The 25,788-nt window shown below is 37.2% G+C and overlaps 1 protein-coding gene across 1 annotated transcript in view; it reads right to left on the bottom strand.

Annotated features, from left to right (window-relative positions):
- Nucleotides 1-25,788, bottom strand: part of LOC106132963 (atrial natriuretic peptide-converting enzyme) — a 137,292-nt gene that overhangs the window by 55,629 nt on the left and 55,875 nt on the right. The window contains exon 2 of the mRNA XM_060949075.1: nt 5,746-5,830. Coding sequence (XP_060805058.1) covers nt 5,746-5,830 — 85 coding nt within the window. The remainder of the gene's footprint in view (nt 1-5,745; nt 5,831-25,788) is intronic.

Here is a 25,788-nt window from a genome sequence, read left to right as displayed (position 1 = left end):
TTATTGGATATAGAAGAATATGTACAATTGCGGACTTATCCCAGTCGGGATTTGTTCCCAGACAACCAAAATAAAAAGGAAAATCCATAATCAAAGAATCAGCGCACGTTATACTTCATTACGTTATGTTGCTTTAAGAAAACGAGTACCCTAAACGAAAATAAAGTGTAATTCAGAATAAGAGAACAAAAATCCATTCTATTATATTGGTGCCGTGTGGTTCCCGGCACCAATACAAAATAGAATAGGACCACTCCATCTCTTTCCCATGGATGTCGTAAATGGTGACTAAGGGATAGGCTTACAAACTTGGGATTCTTTTTTAAGGCGATGGGCTAGCAACCTGTCACTATTTGAATCTCAATTCTATCATTAAGCCAAATAGCTGAACGTGGCCATTCAGTCTTTTCAAGACTGTTGGCTCTGTCTACCCCGCAAGGGATATAGACGTGACCATATGTATGTATGTTAATCCATTCTAAAAACTAGAAGAGGGAGAACGATTGGCCATTTTATCTGACATGACAAATTTTTGAGAACTCTAGTAGACTTAATATATAATAATGTTTCCTACATTTATAGTAAAAGAGCAAAGGAAAAGGTTACAACATACCAACAAATAAAAATATATATACAGTGCACAGAGATAAATGGAGGGAGCTCCACTCAACTCCACCAGCAAGAGTGAGTTTTTTAATTTGAGAAGAAATGAAGAGACGCGAATTATCACAGCAAGAGAACAGATGTAGTTCCTTCCCACTCTGTGTAAGAGTAGCGATTTTATGTATCTTTGTAGGTAGAAAAGGTTTTTTGAGTAATTCTTACATACATACATAAAATCACGCCTCTTTCCCGGAGGGGTAGGCAGAAACTACCTCTTTCCACTTGCCACGATCTCTGCATACTTCCTACGCTTCATCCACATTCATAACTCTCTTCATGCAAGCTCGGCGGTTTCGAGTACTTTTGACCTGACCCTTTACCAGGACGTCCTTAATTTGATCAAGATACGTTCGTCCCCTCCATACTCTCCTTCGTAATTCGTTAGTACCTAATTCTTTTTTAGTTTCTATCAACTTTGGTTACGTTTTTCTAAGAACGTCTCCCTGAAAATGAGCTAGTAGTCCGTTGAAATCAAAATCCATGAGTGGTTATGATATTTACACGGAGCCAATTCCATCTGACCTCCGTGACACCAAAACAAGGGAACCTGACCCGGTTCAGATCATGGTTATTCTTTTTATTACTACTCAAAGATTTCTTTTACACGTTCTTTTTTCCTGTATAATAGCAAAACTTTAACCTACGTTATTCAAAAATAAGTCACTAATTAGCCGTAAATAAAAAGAAATAACATTGGAAACTCCTTTTAAAAATTCATACGACGCCAATTCCAAAATTCACTAGTCCAAAAACTAGTTACACTCGCAATGAAAACATTAAACGGGACTCTGTCAACCCTGTCGCCGTGTAATCACGACTCTCGACCGGTAATTAACGTCCACCACTACCTCTATATTCATTACGGCCTGTCTGTCTGTGTGTCGCAGCGTAATGGATGGGAAATGCGGCTGTCCTAATGGTAACTGTAGTGTTGTATGTCCCTTGTATATACCTGTATATTGTTTCGAGTCAATTTAGTTCGGGTGATTTATTGTGCCGTGCGGTTCCCGGCACCAATAGAAATAACAATAGAGCCACTCCATCTCTTTCCCATGGATCTTGTAAAAGCCGACTAAGGGATAAGCTTATAAAAAAAATCTCCTTTTAGGCGTTGAGCTAGCAACCTATCACTATTTGAATCTCATTTCTATCATTAAGCCAAACAGCTGAACGTGGCCTATTGGTCTTTTTGAGACTGTTGGCTCTGTCTACCCCGCAAGGGATATTGACCGTTTTTATCTCGCAGAAACTTATTGCTGTTCAATTTAACATCATAATAAATCATTAAGCCATTATTTAAATATTAAAAATATTATTATTAAATGATGCAATATTATTAAATGATAGAATTGAGATTCAAATAGTGACAGGTTGCTAGCCCATCGCCTAAAAAAAAAATCCTAAGTTAATGAGCCTATCCATTAGTCGAATTTAAAAACATCTCTATAACAAAGAGATCGAAAAAGAAGAGGGGTGATCCTATTCTTTTTCGTATTGGTGCCGGGAACCACACGGCACAAGCTGTCCAATACATACATATATTCAACAATGTTTATCTCTAAAACCTAATTTTCTAAGTCGCGTTTTCCAATATATTTGTAGTGGTTCTACGAGTATTTACTCCACACGAGAACACATGACCAAAGTCAAGTGTTTGAGAGTAAATTGCTTCAGTTAAAGTGACACTTGGCAAATTAGTCTCTACGACGTAATGCGATGATGAATAGCTAAAGTTACACGTAATGGCGAAGCCCGGGGCTCAATACGGGGAACTTGGTCCAATATGTGTATCTGTCTATGCCGTTAACACACTTGTTTGTTTCCACCCGACTGCAGAAGGAGTGTAATGGGTTTTGAGAGAAATCTGTGTTTTATCAATATACATACATACATATAATCACGTCTATATCCCTTGCGGGCTAGACAGAGCCAACAGTCTTGAAAAGATTGACAGGCCACGTTCAGCTTTTTAGCTCGATGATAGAATTGAGATTCAAATAGTGACAGGTTGCTAGCCCATCGCCTAAAAGAAGAAACCCAAGTTTATAAGCCTATCCCTTAGTCGCCTTTTACGACATCCATGGGAACGAGATGGAGTGGTCCTATTCTTTTTTTATATTGGTGCCGGGAACCACACAGCATGTCTTATCAATTCTAGCTTTTAATTTGAATGACAAGTTTTAGTTTGTCTCTGTAGCATAATGATAATCTACTCAGTCACGAAATACCGTGGATGATCTAACTTTTTACAGAAGACATGAATCTTAATAAATAAATATATGCGGGACGAATTACACAGATTGAGTTAGCCTCGAAGTAAGTTCGAGACTTGTGTTACGAGATACTAACTCAACGATATTATATTTTATAAAAAATGCTTTTATAGATAGACATCCAAGACCCAGACCAATCAGAGAAAGTTCGTTTCTCATCATGCCCTGACCGGGATTCGAACCCGGGACCTCCGGTGTCACAGACAAGCGTATTACCGCTGCGCCACAGAGGTCGTCAGATAATGTTAGCCATGACTGGACGGACATTTTGAAAACCGCATCAACTCCTCAAATTAAGAATAATATATCCCTTTATACAGGGCCTGTGCAGAGGAAGAATAGAATTGTAAAGCGAAAACTTAAAAAAAAAACTGTAGACGCAGAGCAAGAGAAGAAAAAATATTTTTCAACTAGCAACACAAATATTGATTTTCGGTAGTGTTCCTAATATCCTAAAGTGTCAGAGCTTGACAATTTATTAATCTCGCGTCGCTTCGGAGGTATAATAGCGAGGAAACATGAAAACAGGGTGTTACTATTTGACCCTAGAACAAAAATTCTATAATTGTTTATAGTAATATATAACCCCTATTTTTTATAGTCGGTATCGTCTGCCACCATAGGAAAGATCTATAGTAATATTATAAAGCTGAAGAGTTTGTTTGTTTGAACGCGCTAATCTCAGGAACTACTGGTTCGAATTGAAAAGTTATTTTTGCATTGAAGAGACCATTTATCGGGGAAGGCTTTAGGCTATATAGCATCACGCTGCAACTATAAGAAGCATTATTTCTTATAATGGAATATGTGAAAAAAATAGAGAAAATTATTCATCCTTGAGGGTTTAAAATTATTCATTCTCCAATGATGCTTAAAATAACTATTCCACGCGGATGAAGTCGCGGGCACAGGTAGTCTTCCAATAAGCTAAGCTTTGTTTGATGAATAAAACAAAGTTATTATTATTAGAATTAAACAATGAAAATATTGGAAGCTTTGTCAGGCATGGGTCACTAACAGATATATGTAGCTGGAGTGATGTTTCGGCTCGACCGCCACCAAAGGAAAGATTTTCCGATAAGCTAGGTGTTATGCCTGAGCTATCGCAGCTCCGACTATGTTGAGCCGGAGGTTGTATTTATGCCCTGGAAACTTTGCTTGCGCGATATAAAATCTTCGCCGCGTTTCAGCTAGTGGTGTCGCGTGCTTCGCCGTGATTGGCTGATGGCGAGTGACGTAGAGATGTTGCCGCAATTATTTGGGTTCTTGTGTTCTTCATAAAATGACTTAAAATTTTTTACCGTGTGATTCCCGGTACCAATGTAAAAAAGAATAAGACCACTCCATCTCTTTCCCATAGATGTCGTAAAAGGCGACTAAGGGATAGGTTTACAAACTTGGTATTCTTTTTAGGCGATGGGCGAGCAACCTATCACTATTTGAATCTCAATTCTATCATTAAGCCAAATAGCTGAACGTGGCCATTCAGTCTTTTTAAGCCTGTCGGCTCTGTCTACCTAGCAAGGGATATAGACGTGACCATATGTATGTATGTAACTTTTTAGCAAATTGAGAAGCATATCCTAATCTTTGTGATTTACATTCATACATACATATAATCATGTCTATATCTTTGTGATTTAATTATAAATTAGTGTCTTTTATTTTAACAACATCGGATCCTGTTAAACATTCATAATATCTTAAAACTCGCAACGAACGATCAAACTTTGTTATACCTTCACAAGTACGGAGTAACATTTAATTGGGAAATTCCCCTTCGCAAACTTTCCAATTTCACTGTTACTCTACCGTATTAGACAGATTTCTTAATATAGATATAAAAATTCGTCTGAAGACTTCACGAATTAAAAGTAGAAAGTTAATTATACTTATGAAATAGTAAGGATAAGGAACAGCGTGATAAGGGAATGTTGTGATGTGAAAGAAGATGTAGTTACAGGAATAGAAAAGGATATGTTAAGATGGTTCGGTCATGTGGAGAGGATGAATGAAAGCAGGTTGACTAAGCAGATATACAAGGAGAGTGTGGAGGGAAAGGTCGGAGTGGGAAGACCTAGACGAACGTATCTTGATCAAATTAAGGACGTCCTGGTAAAGGGTCAGGTCAAAAGTACCCGAAACCGCCGAGCTTGTATGAAGAGAGTTATGAATGTGGATGAAGCGAAGGAAGTATGCAGAGATCGTGGCAAGTGGAAAGAGGTAGTCTCTGCCTACCCCTCCGGGAAAGAGGCGTGTTTTTATGTATGTATGTATGAAATTAAGATATTGTGTTGACGATTGCTCAGACCTTTTACCGTGTAATTCTTGGCACTATGGAAAAGGACCAGTCTTTCTCTTTGTTTACGTTTACCATGATCTTTTTCACAAGGTCATGAGGTCAGATCAGAAAGTTGTAAAAGCTTTGGATAAATGAAACGAATACTTATTCTTTTTTTTTGTTTACAACTTTTAACTATCATTACAGAAGATCCAATGCTTTATTCAGGATCAGTTTATGTATAAACTATCTGACGAGGGCTCATTTTAAGCATTAAGACACCCGTGACAGATACCTGTTTTACTCCTGATCTACCTGATCTACTCATTCGTCACAGACGATTTGACCAGGAAAAATACTTGGAGTATTACGATGCAATGCCATGATCATCCAAAAAGGGTTATTTTCATTTTGAGCAGACCAGAAATCGCATCAAAGACTAACAAATGAAAAACACCTCGCCACTGCGCCAAAAGACTGTGTGTAACGCCCTAAGACAAGTAGACTTCCTGACTCCCGATGACTTACCTTCCCTTTCCAGGGTCGATGTCGTCTGCAGTCCCGTCTGGCTGTAGCTGCATGCCACCCTGAGCCCAGGTCACTGTCAGCCAGTCTGCAACAAAGATAGCTTGGTTATATATAGGTACGGGACAAATTACACAGATTGAGTTAGCCTCGAAGTAAATTCGAAACTTGTGTTATGAGATACTAACTCAACGATACTATATTTTATAATAAATACGTATATAGATAAACATCCAAGACCCAGGCCAATCAGAGAAAGTTCGTTTCTCATCATGCCCTGGCCGGGATTAGAACCCGGGACCTCCGGTGACACAGACAAGCGCACTACCGCTGCGCCACAGAGGCCGTCAATTCACAATCTTATCTTCTGTTTTAGCACCCTAGTTAGTCAGATAGTTTTTAATATTTGGTCAAAACAGTTACAGTTAGGTACTAGTAAATATAATATACATTTAATATACAATACAAAAAAGAATAGGACCACTCCATCTCTTTCCCATGGATATCGTAAAAGGCGACTAAGGGATAGGCTTACAAACTTGGGATTCTTTTTAAGGCGATGGGCTAGCAACCTGGCACTATTTGAATCTCAATTATATCATTAAGACAAATAGCTGAACGTGGCCATTCAGTATTTTCAAGGCTGTTGGCTCTGTCCACCCCGCAAGGGATATTGACGTGACCATTTGTATGTATGTATGTATTTTAATGATATAAAACTTACATGTCGCATGATCCAATATTCAGTTTTCCAATATCCAGTTTAGGTTTATGGAATTCTGGATAAAAGAGGAATATCGCTTAAAGATCACGATTTCCAGTATTTATACGAGTATCACATGTTTATTAGTTGAATACTTCCCTATATGGGAGTCGGGACTCCCCGGAGAGCTCAGAAAACGCTGATAAAAGCCTTCAATTTTCATATTTTCATAAACGACTCCAAGGAATTGTATCGTAAATATTTTCTATACTTTATGAGATTCTTTTTTATGTGAAAATATTAGATAAATATGATGAAACCGCGGTACCTACACAGATCTTCAAAAAGACAACATTTCAACTGATATTATAAATGCGAAAGTGAGTTTATTTGTTTGTTTATTACTTCTTCATGGGTTGTCGTACTCAATATTTTTTTCTTGAAATATCACCTTTTATTTTATTAAGAGTCTGGTAAGGGCATAGAGTATCTTTCATGCCAATTAAAATTATAATTCTCGTGGCATTTGTGAAAAAAATCCTGTATTCTTTTGTAGGTTACTAAATTTGTAGCTTTTTGTATGTGGATTTTGATCAGTTGCTTTTTGTAATAAATAAATAAATAAAAAGCTTTTATTTGATTCCTTATATTACATTACAATTATTTTCAATTTAATACTGTATGCATTAAGTATAAGTTTTTTAAATAGATAATGTATATAATTATATTGGTATTTATTTATTTCTTCATGTAACAATTTTTTTTTTTTCTTTTTGTAAGTGGCGCTAATTTCAGCACTATTTTTTTAGATGCCGTAAAATTCGTCGCTTTTTGTAGATGGCACTAAATTCACGCGGGCGAAACTGCGGGTAAAAGCTATCCAAATTCAAATTGAATTTCATATCAAATTCCATAAATTTGGCACATAACTTTCTGAATACATAATCAGAATACTCATATTCCTTGTATAATCATCCACATGTATTCAGAAGGCATTCAGACCTGCCACTGACACCTTTAGTAAGAATTTTGAATTATTATCAACGTAATAAATGGGACTTTGTCGAGTTAACGCGATATGGGATATCTAACAAAAGGTTGTTAGGGCGATCGATCAGTGTGAAGCGATGCTATACTTATCTGTGTTGATGCTATGCTGAGTTTTGCTTTGGGAAGTGATGACTCTTACTTTTCATAGTTCCTTAATTATTTTCTATTTTTTTCTATTATTTTATATTTATAAATTGAAATAACCATCATCGTGGATGATCATCATCGCCAGGTATCGTGGCAAGTGGAAAGATGTGGTCTCTGACTCCTAATGTAGCGGCCGTTCAGCCTCCATGGACAAACGGACTCTTTGACTTAACATTTTAGATGACTAAAACCGACTGACAGACTGTAAAAAAAGGACAATCGACTAGGACACTGAAGAGACGACCATAAGACGACGAGACGACAAGACGTATCTTGAACGGGAAAAATTCTTTTTATTCAGACTAGACAAATAGACCCTCGGCCCGTTACCCCTCCGGGAAAGAGGCATGATATATTTTTGTATGTATGTAATAGCCTTTCACACAATATGTAGTCGATGAAATGTACAAGTTCATCACCATAATTTAGAGCAAGATAACGCTTCATGAGTCATGTTTTTCGTGCGTGCAGCCGGCTCAATCGAATTATAAGACGTTGTCACGTCAAAAATAAATCGTTTAGAAATATAGTGAGATTTTGTTATATAGTGCAAGCTCCTACTTATTACATTAATAATTTAAAATCATAGCTTCCTAAAACATAGCCTGTGGTTGGTAATACGCCCTTATCTCGGGCCCCTACTGGCGAACTTGAAAATCCATTGAATAAATCAATAGATGAGTGTTTTGTAATACGATGCCAGATAAAAAATTGCCAGGACAATGGTTTATTTCGAGTGGAGATCACAATAGGCCGCTAACGATCAGGGGATTATTTTAATATTAATTTTATTATTTCGTTCATTTGAACTATGTACGGATATCTGTCGTGTTGATGGAATGTGGTCATTAGCCTAAAAACAAATATATTTAAACATTTAAAAAAGAGAGTATATGATTTATTAAAGAAACTCATATGTACGGAAATCCCAAAAAAATTAATAAAAGGACATCCCTTCATCGTTGGCCACGACAAAAATAATTTTTTAATTCAAACAAGCAGTTCCTGAGATTAGTGCGTTCAAACAAACAAACACTTCAGCTTTATAATATTAGTAGGTATAGATGTATATTTCTACTGTTTTTTTTTAATGGGCAAATAAAGATAATTTGTATCGTATTGTATGACAATTGAAAGAATAAATATAATAGTCCTATTTGCCTAACTCTGTCGAAAATCAACACGGCAAATAAAGCCTTTATACACACATCAAAAGATCCAGGCCAATCAGAAAAGATCGGTTTTCCCTCACAATTTCTTTTGTGAGCGATCGTTTTAAAAAAAATAAGACGAAACTCACGTAAAACGTCTAACAAAATTTCCTCTGGTCTATTCTATCGGCACTTATAAAGCATGAAACGATACAATAGCCAAATACCCAATTATATTAATTTGCAAGCTTACTTGAACGTTGGTGCTCAAAGTCGTTGCTATGACACCGCTTATTGTGGTTGGAAAAACATTTTCATTTGATATATTTTTTTTTATTGAAATTGCGCCGTAAATGTTTCATTGGATTCTCTAATGGTGGCTGTATTGCCTATAAAAAATATGGGTTGTTTTCTTTTAAGTGTCGTTGGTAGCAGAGAGGTGACCGTGGGTTTCTTGAAGTTGCTGTCCTGCAGTTAGGGTTGAAGACGAGATAGAATATTTGTTTGTTTTGTGGCGAAATCTATACGCCACAAGTCACAAAAATAAAAAATAAAATCACGTGACGCTATCAGTCAAAAACAGCGAAAATCCTAAATCGCGCAAGCAAAGATTTCACGGATTGGAGTTATACATACAACCTCCAACACAACATCGTCGGAGCCGCGATTCCCCAGGCATATCACCTAGCCTGCCGGAAGATCTTCCCTTTAGTGGCGGTCGAGCCCGAATTATCGCTCCCGCTACAGTTTTATTAAATGGGACACACAACAGTTTTATAACACAACATGTTATAATATAAATTTATTTTACTTTAGGTGTTTCATACAATAATTACGTAAAAAAATAATAACTTAGACTAGGAGATCGTGACACGATTGGGCCTTATCTGGAACTGGAGTAAGTCACATAGATAACTTTATAATACACAACCATTCAAAAGTAGAATTTTATTATTAAACCAGATGTGCTTGCGACTTCGTCCGCATGGAATAGTTATTTTGGGCAACATTGAAGCCCTCAAGGATGAATAATTTTCCCCGATTTTTTTCATATTCTCCATTATTTCTTCGCTCCTAATAGTTGCAGCGTGATGTTATATAGCCTAAAGACTTCCTCGATAAATGATCTATTCAATTCGAACCAGTAGTTCCTGAGTTTAGCGCTTTCAAACAAACAAACAAACTTCTTCAGCTCTATAATATTAATAAAGATTAAAATGAACTCAAATTAAAATAGTAATATAATGTATAATGGCATGAGAAACGAATTTTTTTTTATCAATCTGGGTGTAGGATGTTTATTTATTAAAGTATTTATTACATAATATAGCATCGTCGGGTTAGTATCTCGATACATAATTCTCGAACTTACTTCGATGCTAATTCAATCTTTATAATCTGTCCCATTTATATATTTATTTATTCTTCAACCATGTTTCATGCCCCTGAGGTTTTAGAAAAAAATAAAAGGGTCAAAAACAAGATGTTATCCCTTCTTATTGGAAAATTATATATCGTTAAAGAATTCTCACACATAACAATACTCGTCAAAAGCATTATTATGACACAGTATTTCTTATAACAAATCCTTATGAAGACCGTTAGCATATTTACAATGCTATATAAAATCTTCAAGATATTATGCAAGCACGGACATCTGAAGAGGGTCGCTTCGAGTGACCATGAGATTGGATATGGAGAGACTTATCAAATGGGCATGGTTATATAAAATGTTATATGTGCCGTGTGGCTCCCGGCACCAATATAAAAAAGAATAGGACCACTCCATCTCTTTCCCATGGATGTCGTAAAAGGCGACTAAGGGATAGGCTTACAAACTTGGGATTCCTCTTTTACGCGATGGGCTAGCAACCTGTCACTAGTTAAATCTCAATTCTATTTGCAGATTTGAACTAGGCATCGGTCGAAACAATTTGAGAATTTAACACTTTGTCAGTATAATACATACATATATATTATGATCACGTCTTATTCCTAGCGGGGTAGCCACTAGTCTTGAAAAGACTGAATGGCCATGTTCAGCTATTTGGATTAATGATAGAAATGAGATTCTAATAGTAACAGGTTGCTAGCCCATCGCCTAAAAAAGAATCCCAAGTTTGTAAGCCTATCCCTTAGTCGCCTTTTACGACATCCACGGGAAAGAGATAGAGTGGTCCTATTCTTTTTTGTATTGGTGCCGGGAACCACACGGCTGCTCACTTGCATGCATTATGTAAACTTGAAATCGGTACCACGTGCCTAACTCAAAAGAGACCACTTAATATCCTGTGACAAGCAATCTTGACAGCGATCTTCCAATCATTGACCTTTTTATAAATTTATACTGGACAATATTTAAAAAACGACAGTTAAGGAAGAACCTCACGACGGGTGTGATAACATTATTAAATGAATTTAAAAGGTTAATTAGCCTATCCCTTAGTCGCCTTTTACGACATCCAAGTGAACGAGATTCTTCTTTTAGGCGATGGGCTAGCAATCTGTCTTTATTTGAATCTCAATTCTATCACTAAGCCTAACAGCTGAACGTGGCCTATTAGTTTTTCAAAATCAAACTCTGTCTAACTCGCAAGGGATATAGATGTGATTATATGAATAAATGTGGTATATTTAGAAGACCCTGAAATTGCTCACTAAGTCTAGTTTTAACAATATTATATAAAAAACTCATTGTATTAAAGAGTATTTTATATTGTAAAAAAAAATATCTCAATCATTAAGTGATACAGCTCAACGTGGCTTTCTAGTCTTGTGACTATTGGCTCTTCTCTGTAAAAAATAAATACGTAAATGCATGTAATTATGTAAATCAAGCAAGGGACAAAGACGTGACTATATATATGTATGTATGTAATTATGTAATTTTTGCATGAATAAAGTGTTATTCCAATACATGAGATCGAATTCAATTGTTCAAACAATGTATTCTCTCGTCCACATTCTATTCTAAATTTGGATATTTATGAAGTTGACGTTGATAAAGAAAATGCTGCAGTGCAGTTTGTTACCGCTTCTTCTGCACTGACGCCTTGGAAGCGGCAGTAAACTTAGTTTTAAGTATTTTATTTGACGGCAACCAACGTTATAAAACCAAAAGATTTGACAATTATTAAGCGATATGAAGTATCCTATAAAAAATTTGAATTTAAACATACATACATACATATGATCACGTCTTTATCCCTTACGGGGTAGACAGAGCCAACAGTCTTCAAAAGACTGATAGGCCACGTTCAGCTGTTTGGCTTAATGATAGAATTGAGATTCAAATAGTGACGGGTTGCTAGCCCATCGCCTAAAAGAAGAATCCCAAGTTTATAAGCCTATCCCTTAGTCGCCCTTTACGACATCCATGGGAACGAGATGGAGTGGACCTATTCTTTTTTTTTATTGGAGCCGGGAATCACACGGCACTTGATTTGAATTTAAATGCAAATTCAATTTGACTAATCCAGCTTCAATGATGAACATGTCAATGACAACGGATCCAATAGGCAAACCACTTAATTTCAACACCTCTCGCTACATTGAACAGTAAAATGAGATTGAATTGGATTAAACGAATCCCGAATGGTCTTGGGACAACAGAAAAATCGGTCAAGCGTGAGCCGGTGATATATTGAACTTTTTATCGCATGCGAATAATTTAAAATGTCCTTTATAAAAAAATGGCCAGTTATTTTTTCGTTTAATTAATCAATCAAATTCAATTATTAACATTATCAAATGAATTTTCTTAGGAAATATTACCATTGGATTTCTTATTAAATATAATTATGTTGTTTTACTTAATGTTTGTATCCAAATTGCATTATCGTCTGTACAGAACGAAGCTTACAATAAAAACAGTTATCAGATGGATACTTACACACACAAGAAACTCAATCAATAGTGATATTTTCTTTCGACACTTACTTTATTCAGAAATATGATTTTCTCTCTTTTCCACGCTCAGCTGTTTGGCTAATATAAAATTGAGATTTAAATAGTGATAAAAGAATCCCAAGTTTATAAGCCTACCCCTTAGTCGCCTATTATGAAATCCATAGGAAACAGATGGAGTGGTCCTATTCTTTTTTGTACTGGTGCCGGGAACCACACGGCACTTGCCCACAAAAGACTTTATTAGGTCGGTCCAACGCGGAGTCGACCTCCCACGAATTAGTATACAAAAACTAAAAATAGAGTCCACCATTTTGTATTACGAAATACCCCGTAAAAGTATCGGACGTAACTCAGAAAAGAGTCATGGTGCATGGCTGAGGTGGGAATTGAACCTGTGCCTTCAGGCGTATCTATACTAATATTAAAAAGCTGAAGAGTTTGTTTGTTTGAACGCGCTAATCTCAGGAACTTCTGGTTCGAATCGAAAAATTATTTTTGTGTTGAATAGACCATTTATCGAGGAAGGCTATATAACATCACGCTGCAACTACAAGGAGCGAAGAAATAATGGAAAATGTGAAAAAAAAAAAACGGGGGAATTTATTCATCCTTGAGAGCTTCAAGGATGCCCAGCCCAATATAACTATTCCACGCGGACGAAGTCGCGGGCACAGCTAGTCACGTATATATATATTGTAATATATTGTAGCTGAGTAGCTGTAATGCCAATCTAAGGTCTGCCGCGCCGATGGATGCATGGCTAGGGGCGAGCCTAGTCTCGAGCGTGCCACTTCCGCCATGGGGTTAGGCGACCCCCAGGTAATGGCTAGCCTTACCCTGGCATGCGGGGCTCTGCTGGGGCGGACAAAATTGTTCCCTTGCGTCTCGTGGGAATCGCATGATGATCCGTAAAAAGCACCTAAATGGCGGCGATGGTGTCCGCACCCCATCACGTCTCGTTCCCGGCGGGAGCGGTATGCGGTCTGCTGAAAGCCGTTTTGCGACGATGAATGTAAGAGGAGGAATGAAGGAAAAGATTGAGGAAGTATGCCAGATGATGGATGAAAGACGTTTGGATGTGTTGTGCGTGAATGAAACGAAGCGGAAAGGATGCGACGCGACGCAGCACGGCCCTTACACGGCGTATTGGTCTGGAATTTCCAGTACCAGCCGAGGCTGTCAAGGGGTCGGTCTAATTCTTTCTGCACGAATGGCTGAGTGTGTGAATGAGTATGAGTGTGTCAGCCCTCGTCTTCTATGGATTAGGCTGAAAGTTGGAATCACTCGGATCTTCGTTTTAGGTGTTTATGCACCGTGGGATGTGGGTTCGAGGGGTACACAACATCAGCAAAAAGCGAAAACGAGGAGTTCTGGAATAGTGTAAGAGAAGTATTGAAAGTTATCAAGCCAAATGAGAAGATTATTATGTTACGTGATTTTAATGGATGGGTGGGTGTAAAGCGTGATGGATATGAAAAGGTGCTTGGTGCGTTTGGTGACGAAAAGGTGAATGATAATGGAAGAAGTGTATTAGAAATTTGTCTAGAGTGGGATCTTTTTGTGTCGAACTCAATGTTTCAACATAAAGAGATCCACACCTATACAAGAGTGGAAGGTATTTTAAAAAGTATGATAGACTTTGTGATTGTAGATGAAAGATTGAAGAACAAAGTGCTGGATACCCGTGCATATCGCGGTGCTGGCATTGACTCGGACCATTTACTGGTGATATCCCGGATAAGGGGTATCTTCAATCGCTGGCGGCACAGGGTAAGGGAGCAAACCAGCGCTTTGGAAAGAGTAAAAGTAGAAAATTTGCAAGATATGGATGTAGGTAAGAAGTATATTAATAGACTGAAGGATGAAATTGAAGATTTAGATGAGAGGAGCAATAGGAAGGAATTTAAAGAAAGAATTGTGAAAGTAGCTGTTGAAGTGTGTGGTGTAAGTAGAAGAAGGAAAGGGAAAAATCACAAAAATGCGTGGATGAGTAAAGATGTGCAAGAACTTGTGCGATTAAAGAAGAAAGCATGGCGGGATTTGTTAGCAGCAAAAGCTAACTTAAGAATGCAAGAGGTTATAGATGAGGATGTGAATGAAGCACGTAAGGAATATAAAAAAATGAAAGATTTGGTTAAGAAAGCTGTGATTAGAAAGAAAGAAGAGTATAAAGAGGATTTTGATAAAAGGCTATCAGAAGACTTTCAGTCAAATCTGAAAGTATTCTGGAAATCCGTAAGGTCAGCCCGAGGAAAAACTATAACCAGAGAGCTGACTAGGATCAGATGCCAGGATGGTAGCGTTGTGAAAGGAGAAGAATGTGTGCTAAAGATATGGAAGGACTATTTTGAGAGTTTATTTGAAAAAAAGGAAGAAAATAAGAAAGAGTTCTGCTATAGCAAAGAAAAAGAGAATGAGATGGAAGGCGAAATTGAAATGTTTGAAATTGTGGAAGCACTTAAGAGTATGAAAGCGGGTAAGGCTGCCGGGTATGATAGAGTGTCGGTCGAGATGCTTAAAGCAGGAAAAGGCGTCGTAGCTAGACAGTTGTACTGCCTTTTCAATTTGTGTTAGAGAAGCGGCCGAGTACCAAAAGATTGGTGTAAGGCTGTTATTGTGCCACTTTACAAAGGAAAAGGGTCACAACTGGACTGCAAAAATTATCGTGGTATAAGCCTGCTTAGCGTCGTCGGCAAATTGTATGCTAAGGTATTGATTAATAGAGTCAGGAATGAAACTGATGACAAAATATGGGATGCTCAAGCGGGATTTCGAAAGGGAATGGGATGTACTGATCAGGTCTTTTCTTTGCGGTGCATAGCCGAAAAGTTTTTGGCCAAGAGTCAAAAAGTCTATTGCACATTCGTGGATTTGGAAAAGGCCTATGACAGAGTTGAGAGGAATGAATTGTGGTCAGCACTTTCTATGCATGGGGTGAGCAGTCTCTTGATACGAGCACTGAAATCCTTATATGAGGATTCGAGTGCTTGTGTCAGGATAAACGGAGCGCACACTGAGTGGTTTAAGATTGAGAAAGGTGTTAGGCAGGGATGTGTTGCGTCACCGTGGCTGTTCAACCTATTTATGGATAGTTGTTTGACAGATTTGAAAGAGTCTGAAAGTGGATTAAGGATGAATGAATTACTCGTCAAATGTCTGCTCTATGCCGACGATCAGGTTATACTGGCGTCATCAGCGGAGGAGTTACAGGAGATGGTAAACTGTATGCATGAAGCTTTAAAAGAGAAAGGAATGAAAGTGAACGTAAGTAAAACTAAAACACTGGTTTTTGAAATGGAGAAAGAAATGACAGCATGTAATATTTTGATCGGAGGAGAAAAAGTTGAGCAAGTGAAAGAGTTTGTATATCTAGGATCAAAGTTTACATCAGATGGCAAGTGTGATAGTGATATTGAAAGGAGAGTGAACGCGGGGAACATGGTGAATGGAGCTTTGCATGCCTTTATGAGCAGTCAGAAACTATCCAAAAAGGCTCGACTGGCTGTGCACAGGGGCGTGTTGGTCCCGACATTAATGTATGGGAGTGAAAGTTGGGTATGGCAAAAGAAGCACGAAAGCAGAATAAATGCAGTGGAAATGAGAGCGTTAAGGAGTATGTTGGGTGTGAAATTGAGTGACCGGATAAGGAACAGCGTGATAAGGGAATGTTGTGATGTGAAAGAAGATGTAGTTACAGGAATAGAAAAGGGTATGTTGAGATGGTTCGGTCATGTGGAGAGGATGAATGAAAACAGGTTGACTAAGCAGATATACAAGGAGAGTGTGGAGGGAAAGGTCGGGGTGGGAAGACCTAGACGAACATATCTTGATCAAATTAAGGACGTCCTGGTGAAGGGTCAGGTCAAAAGTGCCCGAAACCGCCGAGCTTGCATGAAGAGAGTTATGAATGTGGATGAAGCAAAGGAAGTATGCAGGGATCGTGGCAAGTGGAAAGAGGTAGTCTCTGCCTACCCCTCCGGGGAAGTAGCTGAGCCAAATAAGCAGACTATTGCATACCGTAGAATACATTATTCCTCGCAGGTCGTTATCAAGCCCTCAACTGTATAAGGGCAATGACATTTCAGAGTAAACTTTGTGTAAATATATGTTAGATTATGGAAAATAGCACATACATACATACACATGTAATCACGCCTTTATCCCTTACAGAGCTAACAGTCTCACAAAACTGCCACTTTCAGGCTTAAATATGGAATTAAGATTCAAATAGAGGCAGGTTGCTAGCCCATCGCATAAAAGAAGAATTTTTTATTATCTAAGTTGTTAGCCTATCCCTTAGTCGCCTGCTACGACATCTATGGCAACGAAAAGGTTCTATTCCAAAGTGGCGGAATTGAAAATAAAAACATATAGAAATCGTCACAGACCCATTGACGAACACATTTCGAAATGGTAATACATACACCATTTCATTGTAATAAATACATACACATAGTAACGTCTATATCCCTTGCAGGGTTGTCAGAGCCAGCAATCTTGAAAACACTGATAGGCCACATTCAGCATTTTGGCTTTATGGTTGAATTGAGATTCAAATAAGAGCGCCTAAAAGAAGAATACCAAGTTTATCCTTTAGTTAACTTTACGTCTAGTCGATGTAAACAGGTCCATGTTCCCTCCCTTATAGCCACTGTTATAACAGGGGACTTCGGAAGGTTGCAAACTTAATTGCCACGAAAGGGACAGCGGCTGGGTCTCTCTGTCTTTAGATTTATAACCCGACACTGAAGATTTAGCTGCAATGGATGTGACAAGGTAAGAAATACATACATACATACATATGGTCACGTCTATATCCCTTGCGGGGTAGACAGAGCCAACAGTCTTGAAAAGACTGAATGGCCACGTATAGCTATTTGGCTTAATGATAGAACTGAGATTCAAATAGTGACAGGTTGCTAGCCCATCGCCTAAAAGAGGAATCCCAAGTTTATAAGCGTATCCCTTAGTCGCCTTTTACGACATCCATGGGAAAGAGATGGAGTGGTCCTATTCTTTTTGTAATGGTGCCGGGAACCACACGGCACCGGCACGGGTAAGAAATAATAATTCGAAATTCAAAATTTGGTTCGTGATTGGTACAGCAGATTTCAGTAGGTACCAATCAAAATTCGTTGCGCTCTGTACCTACATCAATTAAATTCAAATTAGACATTCCATTTACATGAGAATTTATAACTTTAATTTCAATTAAATCAATATATAATCACAATGTTTTCTCTCGTACACATTCGTATCGTATATCGTCTATGCTGCAGTGCAGTTTGTTACCGCTTTTACAGCGATGACGCTTTGAAAGTGTCACTAAATTTAGTTTTAAGTACCAAAGATATGAAAATTATCATGTGATGTCCGAGATGTCCCAAATAATGAATAAAAAATTTATAACAAATAGCTGAACGTGGCCTATCAGTCTTTTCAAGACTGCTGGCTCCGTCTACCCCGCAAGGGATATAGACGTGTTTATATGTACATAAAATTTTTAATTTGAATTTAATTTGAAAAAAGGTTGACTTTTTGCGCGAGAAGTGGTTAAGGTGCCCGAATTAACGTGTGTGATGCACAGGCAGACATAGGTCCCTTACGGGGTAGACAGAGCCATTAGTCTCATGAAAACTGAAAGGCCACGTTCGGCTGTATGGCTTAAAGATGGAATTGACATTTCCCATCCCAAGTTTATGAGCCCATCCCTTAGACGCCTTTTACGACATCTACAAAAACAAAAAGATTAAACTTAAAACAATAATTAAAGGTACGTGTTTTTTTTTCTCTCATTCCAAAAAAATCCCGTAATAAGATAATAATAATAAGTCCCGTTTATTAATTTTTTCAATCATCCCATTAAACTAAAAATCCTCAATAATTTGCTATTTTTCCGCTACCCCATTACTATCAATATACATATTTGATTTTTAACCCAATTGAGATGCGTTCGCTTCAGGAGATAAAAGGTTTCAATCACCTGAAAAATATAAATATCTTAATTCGCCTTTCTCCTCAAAGCAATTCTTAAATCCGTTTGACTCTCCTGAAACTTAAAATACCGCTCAAAAAAATAGGAATAATATTTTCGCCATGAAAAAAAAATACTTAGTCATCGATTCTATATTTCATCAGAATCGTGGTTTCTTTTGGAAATTGAACACCGTTAAACGATTATCCCTATTCAATTATGAATTCCATATCTAAACATTTCAGCTCTAATTCAATTTACAATTTATAATAACAGCATTCCTTATTTTAAGAAATCTTGATGATATTAAAAGCGAGTGTTAATGGCAAGGAAAGAATGCCTTTGATTGAGATTCTTTTGCTTAATTATATAGCCTTTTTACCAGAACCATTACCTTGTAATGAAGCAAAAAAAGTATGCAATGTAGGGACACTAAGTGGACAGATGAAGTGTCGACCTTCCTTAAGGGAAATCATACATACGTACATGTAATCACGTCTATATCCCTTGCGGTGTAGACAGAGCCAACAGTCAGTTCAGCTGTTTGGCTTAATGATAGATAGTGCCGTGTGGTTCTCGACACCAATAGAAAAAAGAATAGGACCACTCCATCTCTGTCCCCATGGATGTCGTAAAAGGAGACTAAGGGATAGGCCTACATACATGGTATTTCTCTTTTGATTCGATGGGCTAGCAACCTGTCACTATTTGAATCTCAATTCTACCATTAAGCCAAACAGCTGAAGGTGGCCTAGCAGTCTTTTCAAGATTGTTGGCTCTGTCTACCCCGCAATGGATATAGACGAGACCATATGTATGTATGTGTTTTATTCATTAGTGGACAGTTCCATTTCCTTTAGATCTATGCCCGCGGGCGAACTATATTGGATCGAGTTCAGGTCAATTACAAAGGGCCTTGACTTTGCCCGATTAGCGAAGCCAACACTTCCCTGGCGTTCAATATTCATTGGGCTACCGCAAGATATATTGCTTTTGGGGGGGACATAAGATAATACGCAGTTTACAAACATACATATATATAATTACGTCTATATTCCTTGCGGGGTAGACAGAGCCGACGGTCTTGAAAAGTCGTGTGGTTCCCAATAGGAAAAAGAATAGGGCCGCTCCATCACTTTTCCATGGATGTCGTAAAAGACGACTAAGGGATAGGCTTATGAACTTGGGATTATTTCTTTTAGGCGATGGGCTTGCAACCTGTTACTATTTGAATCTCAATTTTATCATTAAGCCAACCAGCTGAAGAATTCTTTTCAATACTGTTTGCTGGTTCTGTCTACCCCGCAAGGGATATAGACGTGAGTATATGTATGTTCGTATTTAATCAATGTTAGAGGAGGGATCGCCTTTCATTACGGTTGTCGAACGCAAACTAACGGGTTACTTGATCTATAACTGAGATCTATAGACTATAGTATTGATTAGAAATACAGCGTCGATTCAGGCGTTAATAATATTAAAACATAATTTAGAGTAGGAATGAGAATCCTTTAGTCGCTTTTACGACATCACATCGACATATATATATATATATATATTATATATATCCAAAAAGGCTGGATACCAACATAGAGGTCCACGTTGAAGGTATAACTCGTTGTTCCAAAGTTATTAACTATTTGGCTATTAATTAGCGAAACATGTTAATCTATGAGAGTTCTAAACAAATAGTTGCCGAAATTCAGGATTAAGTTCTGATACATACATACATACATATGGTGACGTCTATATCCCTTGCGGGGTAGACGGAGCCAACAGTCTTGAAAGGACTGAATGGCCACGCTCAGCTTTTTGACTTAATGATAGAATTGAGATTCAAATAGTGACAGGGTGCTAACCCATCGCCTAAAAAAGAACCCCAAGTTTGTAAGCCTATCCCTTAGTCGCCTTTTACGACATCCATGGGAAAGAAATGGAATGGTCCTATTATTTTTTGCATTGGTGCCGGGAGCCAAGTTCTGATATAACGTGTGAAGGTTTTATGTTACTGATAAACTTTATCTTTTGTCCGCAATTTCTTACCAAAAATTGTTAACTAATAAAAAAAATGCAGAAGTTTGCAAGGATATATGGATGTTCGTGTTTTACGCATAAACTATTTTACAGATTTTCATGTAAATGTGCAGTAATTAATCTTAAACATTGGAATAACGATATGTTTAAATTTTTAAAGATTTAAATACCGGACGATGTCGCGGGCAACAGCTTGTTGTTTAATATATTAGAAACAAGAATAAACACACTCTTACACATATGTCGCCTTTATCATAATATTATACGGGGTAGACAGAGCCAATAGTCTCGAAAGGCCACTTTCAGCTGAATTGAGATACTAGCACATCGCTTAAAAGAAGAATCTCAAGTGTAAAAGCCAAACGAGTATTATATTACTAGATTTTTTTTTTTAAATTTCTAGTAAAATAATACTCGTTTAATACAAATTAAGAAGAAAAATATATATTTCCCTTGAATTAATACCCTACCGACGGGCGTGCAAGACAGACGTGTCGCAGATTTATTTTATTTATCAACTAATAGCTTACATTCAATTCTGAACTCTTTTATTAGCACATTACGATATCCTTTTGGGAAGCTTTTTTTGCGCAAGTTAATACTAATGACTTCTAAGTGACTGTGCAGTGACGCCCCTCTCCACTTCGGGTAAAGAAGACGGACCTATTATTATCTGTACTGCTTACACAGAACTACGCACGCGCAACGATCGTGATCAACCTACAACACGGATATAAAATGAGTGTACAACGATCACCTACTGGAAGTGGCAAAAATGAAAGACTCGGTGGTTCGCAACCGAATCTCTCAGATATGAATCCTGGTCATGACCCTACTTCAAGTCATATAACCCACCGAGTTAAACGAAAACAATTGGACGATGAAGCGTGGATAAGATCAGAGCTCTCGGACTTAAAAAAACAAATGTCAGAAATGATGTCAGTGCTTAAGACCAGCACCGTTTCTCAAGCAGAAAACATTAACAAAATCCGTGAAGACGTCGCAACTATAAAAACCCAGGTAAATAGCATTGGCGAAACTATTGATAATATTATCTTAGACCAAAACAATACAAAATTAAGATTAAGTAATTTAGAAACATTAACAGAAAACATAGAGAAAAAAATAGAAACCTTAGAATCTGACATGAGCACGATAACTGATAGTTCCTCAACACAAGCTACGATTCCATCACCTGCAATAAACTATGAAGAAATTATTAATGAAGTCTATGAGCGAAATATAAGATCCAAGAATATTGTGATTGTTGGTATCCCTGAGCCAACTACTGCGGGGACTACTATGGAACGTCAGACCTACAACCAAATGGAAGTGTCTAAAATAATAAAAACTATCTCGAACGACTGCCCAGAACCATTTAAAATTATCCGACTTGGTAAATACAAACCTGAACATACTCGTCCTGTCAAGATCTGCTTCAATTCTGAAGAAACTGTAATGAACTTACTACGAAATAAAAATAAAGCACAGTTTGATAAAATAAAAATCTTCTCTGACCGAACACCATTCCAAACAAAGCAAATGCAGAAACTAAAAGAAGAATTAGAAAGACGTAGTGTTGCAGGAGAGAAAAATTTGACCATAAAGTTTTTTAAGGGAACTCCAAAAATTGTATGCACCACAGCAGGAAAACAAGGTGAAAAGACATTACCTTCAAAAAACTAAGTAGTTCGACAGGTAAAGTGTCTCACAAACTTGCCAAAAACTACTCCGAGATAAAATGCACTAAAAAGACCTTAAAATGTTTCTACATTAATTCACGCAGTCTCGTTAAACGGGGAAAATTCGATGAATTAAAGTGTATAGTTGCTTACACTCAGCCTCATATTATAATAGTAACAGAAACCTGGATAAAAAACGAAAGTGATGTCCAGAAACTCCAGATTGCGAGCTACACCCACTACAATAACTTTCGAAAGGACAGGAAAGGAGGAGGTGTTTCAATCTATGTTCAAAATGACCTACAGCACAGTTTGCTCGAAGAGCACTGTATAGCAAATGACAGCCATTACCTTTGGGTTCATCTAGAAAAACAATCCTTGGATATTGCTGCAATATACAACCCTAATGGGAAAAAATCTGATGATTTTTTTGACTCATTTCCACAACAACTAAAACGTAGCAAGAGGGCCATTATCTTTGGCGACTTCAATCTTGATTTATTAGTCCCAGATAAAGAAACTCGTAAATACAAGGACGCCTTAAAGGAAAATGATTACAGAGTTTTGAACAAAATAAATAGAAAGTACTGCACTCGTGTGACACCTACCACCAACACTATTATTGATCACGTTTGCACTAATCTGAAAACAAACAACTTTAGCTTTTATTTGTTGGAATCATCAATGTCTGACCACAGGCAGATTTATCTAGAAATTGAAAACTGCAAACCAACACCATTACAAAAAACGAAATACGCTGCTGTTAACTATGATAAACTATGTGAAACTATGGAAAACGATCTAAGGGCAAGTGATAAAATCTATGAATACGATATACTGGAACAAAAAATGCTGAATTGCCTCTCTGAATGTAAAACTACTAAATCAAAATTACTTAATCCCCCGCGACAGGACTGGATTAATAAAGACATAATGAAAGACATAAATAACAGAAATGAAATATGGCAAAATTACAAAACGAACCCACAAAATAAATTTTTGGAAAAAGAATTTAAAGTTGCTAGATCTAAAGCATTCAACAACATACAGAAAACTAAAAAATCGTATTACTTTAAGTACTTCAAAGAACACACAAGCAAACCGAAGAAGATGTGGAGGGCTATTCAAGAATTGGCTAACAACAAAAGAAGAGATCCTGTGAAGCTGAACAAACTTGTCATGGACTCAGCGACAGTAACGGATGAACAAGAAATTTGCGAATGTTTCAATCGCTTCTTTTCCACCATTGGCTCAACTCTTGCTTCCCAAATCCCGAAAAATCGATTAGCCGGCACTCGTACTTCACGTGAATCTGCAACGAGATCTACTGAACTCACGAACTTCGCACCGGCAACCGCAGACGAAATCAGTCAGATAATTGATGATCTGGACCCCAATACGAGTTCCGGTATTGACGGAATCAGCCCAAAAACAATTAAGTGTCTGAAGAACGTAATCCTCATTCCCCTCACGGACTGTATAAATTATTGTCTGGAACGAGGAGTTTTCCCGGATTCCCTAAAACTTGCCAAAGTTACACCTATCTACAAGTCCGGTAGTAAATCTGACCCATGTAACTATCGCCCAATTTCGGTTCTGCCTGTTATTTCTAAAATATTTGAAAGAATAATTTATTTTCGCCTAGAAAAATATCTGACCTCGATAGACTTTCTGTACAAAAAACAATATGGTTTTAGACCCAAATCGAATACGCTCTCGGCGACCGTGGACCTCGTAACCAAAATCAAAAACAAAATTGATGAAAAACAAATAGTTATCGGTATATTCATCGACTTAAAAAAGGCGTTTGATACCATCAGCCACAAATTACTCCTCAAAAAACTGTCTGACATTGGTATATCTGGAAAGGCACACGATATGTTCAGATCATATTTTGAAAATCGTAGACAAATAGTCAAAATAGGTATACATCAAAGTTCTACCAGTCAAATTGATTTCGGTATCCCACAAGGTTCAATATTGGGTCCACTTCTGTTCCTCATATATGTCAATAACATCCAACACATAGGCCTAAATGCAGATATCTCTCTCTACGCAGACGACACAAGTTTATTCTATTAAGGTGCGTTGGGGTAAATTCGGACTGTTTTTCGTTGTGTTTGACAGGTCATGTTTATGTTTTTTTTTTCTAGACTTATATTTTAATTAAAACATTAAGTTTAATTGGGAATTGTTTATGAAATGTCAAAGTATCAAATCTAAATGCGGATATCTCGCTAAATTAAATGATTGCCGCATAAACAGAGTTTAAAGTACACAAAGATTTTTTTAAATCCATGGGTAAGATCGGATGTAGTGGGGGTAAGTTCGGAAATGACATAAAATCGATTTTATGGCTCAGAACATACAGCCCATAATAGCAAAATATCCGACCTTTAACTTGCCTTCTTGTAACATTTAACCCAGATCAATCAAATTTTACTGACACCCAAACGACGCGGCTCAGTGACGGACGTGGACTGCGGGGAGGTGCACAACAAAATGGTATCTAGCGCTATGTTGTCAGTTTAGAAAAATTACTAATGATTTCGTAAATATTCAAAGAAAACGGTCTTCCCCCATTCACGATGTTACCCCAACGCACCTTACGGTAATTCAATTAACAATATGATATCAAAAGCCCAAAAAGACTTGAATAAATTAAATAAATGGTTCTTGTCAAATTTACTTACAGTAAATGCCGATAAAACAAATTATGTCGTATTCACTGCAAAAAACAAGAAAATAAGTGAACCAATACAACTTAAGATAAATGACATAGAACTTAAACAAAAAACTAGTGAAAAATATCTTGGACTCAATTTGGATCACTACCTTAACTGGAATAAACATATAAATTTAATCAAAGCTAAACTAACCTCATTAACCGGTACTTTGCGTGGAGTAACAAATTGCCTTCCACATAAAATAAAACATCTAATTTATAACTCCCTAGTAAAACCGCATATAGACTATTTGATTGAGATCTGGGGTACAGCAAACCAAACTAATTTAAAAACAATACAAGTAGCTCAAAATAAACTTATAAAATGTCTTTTTAATTATGACTTCAAAACACCTACTGTTAATATATACAAAAATACAAAAATAATGACAATAAGGCAAACATACTTATACTACACATGCCTGTTAATATATAAAATTATAAATAACCATGTCCACACACTAATATCTTTCCGTAGAAAAAGTGAAATACAAAAAATCAAACTACGCAGCGCAAACCATTTAATACTACGCACTCCAAGAACAAACTATGGAAGATTTAACATACAATATGAAGGAGCGAAAATGTATAATAACCTACCAAAAGAGATGAAAGGAGTAAAATCAATAGCTATTTTTAAAAGAAAACTAAAAACATATATACACGATTTT

The sequence above is a fragment of the Amyelois transitella genome, chromosome 3 (assembly GCF_032362555.1).
Source record: "Amyelois transitella isolate CPQ chromosome 3, ilAmyTran1.1, whole genome shotgun sequence".
Lineage (NCBI taxonomy): Eukaryota > Metazoa > Arthropoda > Insecta > Lepidoptera > Pyralidae > Amyelois > Amyelois transitella.
Note: the sequence above shows the minus strand (reverse complement) of the source record. Positions and strands in the feature narration are given on the sequence as shown.